This window comes from Sinocyclocheilus grahami, unplaced genomic scaffold (genome assembly GCF_001515645.1).
Source record: "Sinocyclocheilus grahami isolate Dianchi unplaced genomic scaffold, SAMN03320097.WGS_v1.1 scaffold1160.1, whole genome shotgun sequence".
Classification (NCBI taxonomy): domain Eukaryota; kingdom Metazoa; phylum Chordata; class Actinopteri; order Cypriniformes; family Cyprinidae; genus Sinocyclocheilus; species Sinocyclocheilus grahami.
The window spans coordinates 285,102-296,699 of NW_015506339.1; the positions used below are offsets into that span (position 1 = coordinate 285,102).

The 11,598-nt window shown below is 36.0% G+C and overlaps 1 protein-coding gene across 1 annotated transcript; it reads left to right on the forward strand.

Annotated features, from left to right (window-relative positions):
- The first annotated feature begins 920 nt into the window (after positions 1-920).
- On the forward strand, positions 921-2,425 carry LOC107567455 (radiation-inducible immediate-early gene IEX-1-like). The gene has a single exon (XM_016253136.1). The coding sequence runs from the start codon at positions 1,003-1,005 to the stop codon at positions 1,615-1,617; it is 615 nt and encodes a 204-aa protein (XP_016108622.1). The 5' UTR covers positions 921-1,002; the 3' UTR covers positions 1,618-2,425.
- The last annotated feature ends 9,173 nt before the right edge of the window (positions 2,426-11,598 follow it).

The following is an 11,598-nucleotide window of genomic DNA, read 5'->3' on the forward strand; positions in this document are numbered from 1 at the left end:
GGATTCAGAATGATAATCAAAACATAGATAAAGTCGATCAACACCCCAAAGCTTGACAGTTATTATTACCTCTTCATTGGTCGACATTTTATTCCATAATGTTACACAGTTTTGATGCTGTTTTATGTCTGATGATCGTGTTAGAATACATGTGGAAGCATCTGTTGTTTCGGTTTCTTCTTCACTTGTGTTTTTGGGAAATTTTGTACAGAAGATGCGTACTAGCACCCCTTACAGTATAACAATGAAAACACGGATTCTAGGAGCACAATTATAACTAAAATATATTTAGACTTTTTCTAAGTATAAGTCAAGTATACTTAAATGTCATTTTAAGTATATTTCTGAGAAGTACATATAGCCCATTTCTGAGAAGTACATAAAAAGTAGACTAAAAGTATACTTTCCTATGTTTTAGTTTAAAAGAAGTATACTAATAGCACACTTTTTTCGGAAGGGTAGGCAAATTCACACATGAAAAATAATGAAATCAAAATACAGGGGAGTTTTTTTTTTTTTTTATCAATCAATAAATACGTAAGTAGCCTAAGTAGGCAAAAATCAAAACCAAAAATCATATGTACATTTTAATTACTTTTATTTATTTTTGTATTTACTTGTAAGTAAATACAAAAATAAATAAAAGTAATTAAAATCTAACTCAATGTGATCCTATGATTTTTGGTTTTAAAATGAAAAAATAATTTGACAAATGTATCTTTTTACTTTTATATAACCTTTATTATTTTCCACTGAGCTATCTGAAGTCAAGCAGACTTGGCTAATAGCTATTGACATTTGTTGAGCTCATATATTAATGTAAAACGTTGGAATTTTTGGCTAAAACCAGGGTTTTCCGTCTCGCCCGAAGGTGTGGCTTTTCTTATGGGCGTCTCTTAAAAGCAAAATATATATAAACCTCACGCTGAAGTTAGAGAAGTCACTTTCGAGAAGCAGAGACACAGAGCAACTAACGCATACTGGAACTGACCTGAACTAGCCATGTACACCAGATCAGACAGCCTGGCCTTCTCGCTACCGACAAACACTTTCTTCCAGCCGCAGTCGCAGTTTGATTACAGACCGATGATGCCGCGCAACACCGAGCCGGAGATCTTCACCTTCGAGCGGATCCCGGAGCCGCAGCAGCCGGCGTTCCCTCCCCGCGGAGCCGCGGTGCGCCCGCGCAAGAGGAACACCCGCGTCATGTACCCCTCCAAAGTGCGCAAATATCTGCCCCCGGCCGAGAAGAGCCCCGCCAAGCGCTGGCTGCTCGTCCTGTGCCTGGTGGTCTTCATGCAGATCTACACGGAGGAGGAATCCGTCGAGACCACGCAGAGTGAAGCAACTTCGTACAATGTTCTCCCCTTCCAGCCTGCTGAGGAGCAAGCCAGACAAATGATGGGCAGCTGTCCTGAGGACATCAGCCTGATGTCTCATCAGCAGCTCCGGTCTAGCAGCAAGGAGCCGAAGGAGATCTCTTGGCTTCTGAACACTACATGCCCGAGCTCAAGCTGGGAGGAGGACATCAACACTCTCTACCAGCAGAGCAGGAGGAATGGATACGTGGTGGCCCTTCTCTACCCAGTGTACCATAGACTTGGCACCGAGAACTGAATGAACTCAGAATCAAGTTTGTGGGCTAATCAAGTTCACTGAACCTTCTTGTAGAAGAAAAACAGGCTCCCAAGTCGTGCATGGAGAACGTGATGAGTGGAGGACGAAGTGATGGAAAATACAAGCTGAGGGAGACATCCAATGGACTTGAATGGCGAAGAAACCTCATAAATGAACGGCTCATTTAGATAATGTAGAAAATGTTTCACTTGAAGTGTAGCCTCACAAATAGACCTGTTGTACGTCTAAACTCATGAGGGTGTCTCAATGACCATTTGTGTTGCTGAACACTGCCGCTCACAGAAATACTTGAATCTCACATTGAAGATATTTATGTTACATGAAGAAATATTTGTTGTAGCTATTTATTTAAGGTTATTTATTTATTGTTATTTGCTTATTTATTTCCTATTGTCTTGTGAAAATAAACTGACATTTGCATCTACAATTCTTATTTACTTTTTCATTTTCTTCTTGTAATATTATTTGAATGAGCTGTGGTCTCACAAACTTGGTTCAAAATACTGTGATTTCTCAGTGCCACATCTAAAAGTACAATACTCTAATATATATATAATTTATTATTTCATGTGTTGTGCGTGCATGAACACTTATGCTGATATGGCTCTTTCAAAAATGTGTTTGTAGATTTGATTGAAACATTAGAACAGAAATACTTTTTTGTTAGAGTTTAAGAGATAATCATCATAATATTAACACTAGTAATAATTATTATGAGCATTATAAAGGTGAAAATGTGTGAGGTACAATAATGTTGATATAATGAATAAAGTTGCAATGATCATAATAATGTTTTGTGTCATTCTTCACTTTCATTGCATGGCTGTATTCAGAAAGCACACAGCAAAATGTTTTGCTATGCAGGTCACTTTAAAATGTGTCGAAATCGAAAAATACCGGTTCTAATTATTATTTCATTTGACTGAATCACTCTGGCTTCTTTCGGTTACACTAATGAATGTTATTTTAAAAGATCATGCCTAAATAACTCATTGAAGTAACAACTGGATATGTTACTTTTTATAGAGTGTATCATTAACTAAACCTCACTGACACATTCTTAAAAAACTACATAATGAGTGAGTTTTAAGGGAAAATACAGTGCTTTGTCAGTCTAATGCATCATACCTTAATTTGGAGATGGATATTAGAAAAAAAAAACTAATTAGGGGAATGACCAGATCGTCAAAAGTCACTGAAAATAAGGTCAACAGATTATAGATGACACATTGTTTCATCTACTATTCTCCATAATCAATCTTTACTGCTTAGAAAAACATCTGTATTATGAGTTTTAAGATAAATAATAAACAGTAATGTGGTAAACTGTAAAAATCAAAAAGGGATATCTGTGGTTGCCAGAACATTATTGTATTGTTTTAGCCATCACAGGATATAATTTAAAAGGCTGTGTGAGTCCCAGAGATATTTAACATAATATTAACACCTGTAATGAATATTATGAGCAATATAAAGATGAAAATGTGTGAGGTAAAAAGGTACAATGGAAATATTATATATATATATGTGTGTGTGTGTGTGTGTGTGTGTGCGCGCGTTTTTGTGAAAAATGAGGACATAAATTTGTATAATGACAAAGGTATGACATAGGGATTACAAGGAGAAGGTGACTTTTCAGGACATTACCCCATGTCCCCACTTTTCAAAACGCTTATAAATCACACAGAATGGAGTGTATTGAAAATCTGAAATAGCACAAAGTCTCCTGTGAGGGGTAGGTTTAGGGGTAGAGTTGGTGTAGGGCAATAGAATATACGGTCTGTACAGTATAAAAACCATTACGCCTATGGGATGTCCCCCCTTTTCACAAAAACAAACCTGTGTGTGTGTGTGTGTGTGTGTGTGTGTGTGTGTGTGATTGTAATTTAATTTAAATCTATAGGCTATGTCCTTCTCACCATAGGGTATTGTAAATGAATCTTTTAACATTTTACATTTCCCTATATAATGACAAAGGTATGACATAGGTATTACAAGGAGAAGGTGACTTTTCAGGACATTACCCCATGTCCCCACTTTTCAAAACGCTTATAAATCACACAGAATGGAGTGTATTGAAAATCTGAAATAGCACAAAGTCTCCTGTGAGGGGTAGGTTTAGGGGTAGGGTTGGTGTAGGGCAATAGAATATACGGTCTGTACAGTATAAAAACCATTACGCCTATGGGATGTCCCCACTTTTCACAAAAACAAACCTGTGTGTGTGTGTGTGTGTGTGTGTGCGTGTGTGTGTGATTGTAATTTAATTTAAATCTATAGGCTATGTCCTTCTCACCATAGGGTATTGTAAATGAATCTTTTTACATTTTACATTTCCCTATTAAAATGTATATCCTTCCTTTTATATTTTTGTTAACATGTATTTAATATAATATAATAATATAATATGGTATTAGTATGAGAGAATCTACAAAATAAGTTCTCTGCTTTTTGCATTTACGTTTGCCTTTCAAACACTCTTAACAAATTTGCGATATAGTGCATGTACTGTACTTTGCCTGCAATATTGCACTTTCATACTGTTTCAAAGTTGCTTGATACGGTCTTTGCATGCTTTAAAAACTAAATTGTGTTTTTGGTAGGATTGTTTAAAACGGTTTTCTTACACATCCTGTTGCTTTAACTATTAGAATGACTATTGATGTCAATTCTCAGAAATCTCCTCTAACGTCTTATTAGACAAACAAACACATATACAGACTCTCATCTGTCATATTTGTGTTTACAAGTGTATGACCCTGGCGGAAATTGTGGCCAGCAGCCACACAAGGAAGCCTCGTGGGAGATTCCCCGATGCACTTCCTCTCCAACGCGCATAAAAAAAAAACATTTACTTTCCACAGCCACAAATTTAAATAGATGATATGGTTTATGTTTGAACTCCCCCAAACCAAACACACACTCTCCCCGTGCACGCAAACCTCTAGGCTTTCCTTGTTTTGTCCTTTCATCCCTGCCGTCTCTCTGTGTATGTGTCTGTGAGCTGGCATTCCAGAGCCGTGAGTCAAATAAATGAATCCCGCCTACTGCCCTGAAACCCGAGAGCTACAACATGAAAAAGATACCGTGGTAAAAAAAGAAGAGAAGAGGAGAATTCCTCCCATGGCCAAGGTGTGTCCGGCCTGTTGGGGCTTGATCAAAGCCCGACTGTACAAAAAGTCCAAACCGTACCTTGACACGTACCTGTATGCTCACACAGAAACACCGCAGAAAGGCCAGAAGTGATCTTCTAGCCCTAGATGACTCTATTAGAGTAACCTGCACGTGTTTGGCCTCAACTCTGTGCCAAAGTGTTATTTCCGGTTAGTCCGATCAGACCTTAGCATGACCTTGAGAGATACCTGGGAGCGCATGAACAAAATCTGGCAACATGCAATATAAATCATGTTCCTGAATGTGACTGTTTAAGCATTTTTAGCTAAATGCAATCTCATAAATCTCATGTGCAAAAGTTCATCCTTTTTGATGAGAACGCTATAATCATATTAAATGTTTGTCACAATCAGTGATATTTTTGCAGACTTTTAAGTCAAAGTGGTTTATCATGTTCAATACACTCTTAAAAATAAAGGTTCTTTATTGACATCTATGGTTGCATGAAGAACCTCTTTCCATTCCACAAAAGGTTCTTTATAGTGTAGAAAGGTTATTTAGATTTTAACCTGTTCTTCAGGTTCTTTTAAGAATTGTTCACTAAAAGGTTATTTGGAGAACCAAAAATGTTTCTTCCGTGTCATCTCTGCAAAAAATTTTGAACCTTAATTTTTAAACGTGTACTGCACTTCATTTTCACTAGATATTTTGCTTAAGAAGCAGTTTTAGTCAGTTATTCTCTGAATATGAACAGAGGAATCATTCACACTCGTGAATCCATTATTTCACAGTGAATAATTCTCTCAGACAGCTTTATCTCAGATAAGGGGCTTGCGCACCGTGTAGTTCAACTTAGTACTAGGAACTTGACAGCATAAATATTTTAACATGGCGTTTCGTATGCATTTGGCCAATAAGCATACACATACGTCACTGGTAGTTCCTATAGAACTGTTCCTGGAACTAAACCTATTCCTAGTTCCTGTGGTGCGAACATGGCAAAAAAGCGGGTACTTCCACCAATAGTTTGAGGCAGTGATGGGGAGTAACTAGTTACATGTAACGCAATTACGTAATTAAATTACAAACTAAATGTAATTGTAATCAGTTACAGTTACTGAGAAAAAATGTGTAATTAAATTAGTTACTAATAAAAATGTTAATGATTACAAAGGTTACATCTAAATATTTTAACACACATACAGATTTATTGATTTCTTTCCAAAATTGCATTGACTGCTCTAAAATTTTAGGACATTTAGGAGTTTAGCACACAGAATAGGACACGTGCTTATTTGATAACTGTTTTATTTCCTATTTGGGTTTGTGTATATGCTTTATTTTTAAATTAACAGTTTTTTTTCCAAGGCATTGTTAAATGCCGGTGTTTCGCTATGCAAAGATTTGATTTCAAAGACAGTATCATAGCTATTAAACTATTTCTTGTTATTATTTTAAATCTGTATTTAACCTCAGAACCATCTCAAAGTAAAAAGAGGTGCTAAAGTCTGATTTTGTGGTGGCTGTGCTTTAAAATTAAATTATCTTTGTAATTCTAGTGCAAGAAGGATTTTGAAAGTCTTAGAGTAATCAGTGTTAAGTAGCCTACTACTGTAAGGTTAACCCTGCCTGCTTTCCGACTGTACAAAAAGTCCAAACCGTACCTTGACACGTACCTGTATGCTCACACAGAAACACCGCAGAAAGGCCAGAAGTGATCTTCTAGCCCTAGATGACTCTATTAGAGTAACCTGCACGTGTTTGGCCTCAACTCTGTGCCAAAGTGTTATTTCCGGTTAGTCCGATCAGACCTTAGCATGACCTTGAGAGATACCTGGGAGCGCATGAACAAAATCTGGCAACATGCAATATAAATCATGTTCCTGAATGTGACTGTTTAAGCATTTTTAGCTAAATGCAATCTCATAAATCTCATGTGCAAAAGTTCATCCTTTTTGATGAGAACGCTATAATCATATTAAATGTTTGTCACAATCAGTGATATTTTTGCAGACTTTTAAGTCAAAGTGGTTTATCATGTTCAATACACTCTTAAAAATAAAGGTTCTTTATTGACATCTATGGTTGCATGAAGAACCTCTTTCCATTCCACAAAAGGTTCTTTATAGTGTAGAAAGGTTATTTAGATTTTAACCTGTTCTTCAGGTTCTTTTAAGAATTGTTCACTAAAAGGTTATTTGGAGAACCAAAAATGTTTCTTCCGTGTCATCTCTGCAAAACATTTTGAACCTTAATTTTTAAACGTGTACTGCACTTCATTTTCACTAGATATTTTGCTTAAGAAGCAGTTTTAGTCAGTTATTCTCTGAATATGAACAGAGGAATCATTCACACTCGTGAATCCATTATTTCACAGTGAATAATTCTCTCAGACAGCTTTATCTCAGATAAGGGGCTTGCGCACCGTGTAGTTCAACTTAGTACTAGGAACTTGACAGCATAAATATTTTAACATGGCGTTTCGTATGCATTTGGCCAATAAGCATACACATACGTCACTGGTAGTTCCTATAGAACTGTTCCTGGAACTAAACCTATTCCTAGTTCCTGTGGTGCGAACATGGCAAAAAAGCGGGTACTTCCACCAATAGTTTGAGGCAGTGATGGGGAGTAACTAGTTACATGTAACGCAATTACGTAATTAAATTACAAACTAAATGTAATTGTAATCAGTTACAGTTACTGAGAAAAAATGTGTAATTAAATTACAGTTACTAATAAAAATGTTAATGATTACAAAGGTTACATCTAAATATTTTAACACACATACGATTTGATTGATTTCTTTCCAAAATTGCATTGACTGCTCTAAAATTTTAGGATATTTAGGAGTTTAGCACACAGAATAGGACACGTGCTTATTTGATAACTGTTTTATTTCCTATTTGGGTTTGTGTATATGCTTTATTTTTAAATTAACAGTTTTTTTTCCAAGGCATTGTTAAATGCCGGTGTTTCGCTATGCAAAGATTTGATTTCAAAGACTCTACACCTATGTTGTGTGAGGTTAACCCTGCCTGCTTTAAATGTTTGAAAATGATTAACAATTTGGAAAAATTTGGGAAAAATGTAGATTGTTGTGTGTTGTGGGTTTCGTGATAACGGAGATGGAATGTAAACTAAATTTATATGATTGAAAGAGCATGAAAATCTGACTAAATTGCCTGTGACAACTTGCAATGTTACATATCATCGAGGCTGGGAAAAGAACACAACGCTACAGACAACAGGTAGCTAAACGCTGTTATCGCTGTTTTCCGTGTTCGTGGAGTAAATATTTTTACATGACTTTTTAAAAATGCTGGGTAGCCGGTGTTTCGTATGCGTTTGGCCAATCAACGTACACTTACGTCACTGGTAGTTCCTATAGAACTGTTTATTGCTGCGTTCAAGTCCTCTTGGGACTTTCGTACTTACGAGTTGACAAGTCGTAATTACGACGTCAGGTGCATTCAAGTCAGTTTAGTCGGCACAAGATGGCGGTGTACCTTCTTTTAATAAATTACAAGAAAATACAACAGGGTCTGCATTTTTTTACTTGGATTTCATTAACTAGCTGCGTAACAAGAACATGACCAATTTAAGTTTATAGGACAACTAAACTATCAATTTAAACAAAAATGTACCGTCACCTACAGACGTTGCATCCATCGATTCCGCCATATTTCTCATTGTCACGGCCCCAACTCGGAAACTCGGGGCTTAAAGAAAAGTAGAAGCTAATTTAACTGGCTTAATTAACAGAATTTTTAAGGTTTTTAAGGGGTTTTATTCTGCGGTGCGAACATGCCAAAAAAAGGGTACCTTCTTTTAATAAATTACAAGAAAATACAACAGGGTCTGCATTTTTTTACTTGGATTTCATTAACTAGCTGCGTAACAAGAACATGACCAATTTAAGTTTATAGGACAACTAAACTATCAATTTAAACAAAAATTTACCGTCACCTACAGACGTTGCATCCATCGATTCCGCCATGTTTCTCATTGACACGCCCCCAACTCGGAAACTCGGGGCTTAAAGAAAATTTCGATTTTCCCACTCGTAATAACGACTTTGTGCTGGCATTCATGTGCGTTCAACTCCTAAATACGATCTATCCGACATGACTTGAATGCACCATTAGACCCTACTCTGAAGTAGAAGCTAATTTAACTGGCTTAATTAACAGAATTTTAAAGGTTTTTAAGGGGTTTTATTCTGCGGTGCGAACATGCCAAAAAAAAGTGGGAACTTCTGCTAATAGTTCTAGGAATTATGAAAAGGTTCTTCCGCTGCGAAAGCCTGCTGCTAGTGACTGCTGCTAGTGTGGGTTTGGTTCCCAGTGAACCCTTGAAAGCAATTTAAGTTGCTTTGCATAAAAGTGTGTACTAAATGCGTAAATGTAAGTATACATTTTTAAAACACACACACACACATTTCATGCACGCAGCTATTCACCTTTACAGAACCTGTAGCCGGCATAGTTAAATAAATAATGAAAGCAGTATACAGTATCAGTCAGAAGTTTGGAAAAACATGACATGAGTATATATCACCGTTTCTGTTACATTGATAATTATAAAATCAGCAAATCAGCAAATCAGAATGATTTCTGAAGGATCTTGTGACACTGAAGACTGGAGTAATGATGCTGAAAATTCAGCTGTGCACTGACCCTCGCACACTAACACTCTCTATTCTGTTTCTATACTTTCTACTTGTTTTCTTAAAAACTTGACCTTCTAACACTAGCAGTCTCTATTCTATTTCTATTCTATCTACTAGTTTTCTTTTTATTCATTATAGAAAAATTATTAATAATAATAACTTGACCCTCTAACACTAGCTCTCTCTATTCTATCTACTTTTTTCTTCTTTTTATTTATATAAAAAAAAACACTTTGCTACGTTTACTGTGTTAGACTGTCCAGGACTTGTTACAGCAGCACTGACATATTGTTGGTCTTTTGTTGGTTTGATTGCTTCTACTGTCCTCATTTGTAAGTTACTTTGGTTAAAAGCATCTGCTAAATGGTTAAATGTAAATGTTGATGTTTAGTATTTGTGTGAATGACACTGTGCACCTACTATACATATATATACAATTTATACATTTATACATATTTATACATTGTAAATTTAAGTTAAAACCATAAACCGTTGCTTCTATATTTTTTACAGTAAAGTTCTGGCAACCACAGCTACCAGTTTATTTGTTCTTGGGGGGGGGGGGGGTTGTTGTTTTTTTTTTACAGTGCAGAGATTTGGAGTCATTTTAGGAATGTGAGAGAACAAGAAACGTTTAAACGTTTAAACAGAAAAAGAAGCACATGAAAAGAGATACATTATAAGACAGATCCACTAGCCTAGATTTTCTGAAGTAAATGTTGCTTGACTGCATGCACAGAATTCACGATGCTACGGCTGCCAGGGTGTTCTGGGATAGTTGCTAAGATGCTCTAGGTGGTTACTAGGCTGTTCTGGGATGGTTGATAGGTGGCAGCTTGGATTTACTGGGTTCATTCAGAACTATTATGTCTGCTCTTGTGAAGAATGATTTCTCCTCTAATTATTACACTTATAACATCTCATGTGAAAGTCTCCTCCATCATCTGGAGGCAGGGCAGGAATAAACCGGTTTGGCAGATGTCTATCCTGCCGGGATGTTTCCCTGGGCTGGTTTGAACCAGCAGGAATTATATAAGGGTGAATGTGTCAGCATGGGCATGCCTGAACCCGTACCAATCTGAGACTGTGTGCTGGAGAGACAGCTATAGAAAGACAGAATGGCATCTATGAGTGGGTGGCAAAGAGGAAACCTCCTCACCTCATACACCCATAACACTGTCATCGAGTACAGATTGTATATCTGATAACAGATCTAATGCTCATGGATCCGTCAGGACTGTTGCTATGGGACTCTAACACAACAGCACAACAAAGACCATAATGTAATATTTTCATAGTAATCACTTTGATGAGTTAATACATTTTTTATTTGTCCTGCTCGTCAGATGGAACCAAAAAAAAGGTGAATTACAAAAGTGAGGACGCCACAGAAAAACCATATTGTGATGTGATGTGATGTTATTTCCTGTATGATATAATGGTCTTGTTGTCACAAAATTTCCAGTGGGTCCCTACATGTAACATCACATTGACCTTGACAATTTATTATATTATTTATTAAATTATTTGTAGTAGTAGTATTTATAATTTATGTTATTATTATTATTATTAATAATAATGGTTATTGTTGTTGTTGTTATTACTAGTATTATTGTTTTTATTATTATTGTTATCATCATTATTATTATTATAGTCTTTACCAACTAGACAATTTTGACTTTACATCCCATATCATAATTAAAATTATACATTTTAATTTTAAATAAACATACGTATATTAAAGTCATTGTCTGTGTAAATTGCATGTATGGTATATTTTTGAAAACATTAATAGATCCATACAATTAAATATCATCAATCCACAAGTAATCATTTCAAAATGAGTCCTTTTCGTGTAAATATGATCTACAGAGTTTTTGACTGCTGAACAATAAAAAAGTAACGAAGTAGAATAACCCAGAACCTGATCTACACACAAATGTTTCTTAAACCTTCTGTTGTCAAAACAGTGGAAACAAATCATCTGAGAAAATCACTGAAAACTATGTTTTTCACATAAGAAAAGACCTTTACCTTGAGCTTGTTGCACATTTACACAGTCTCTAAAATCACACTTATTATATCTCGTCTTGATCCTAAAAAACAAACAGTCTGGTACCTAGAAGAGAGTAAAGACCTGTAGATCACTGTAACAATGAATTCCAGATGTCTGG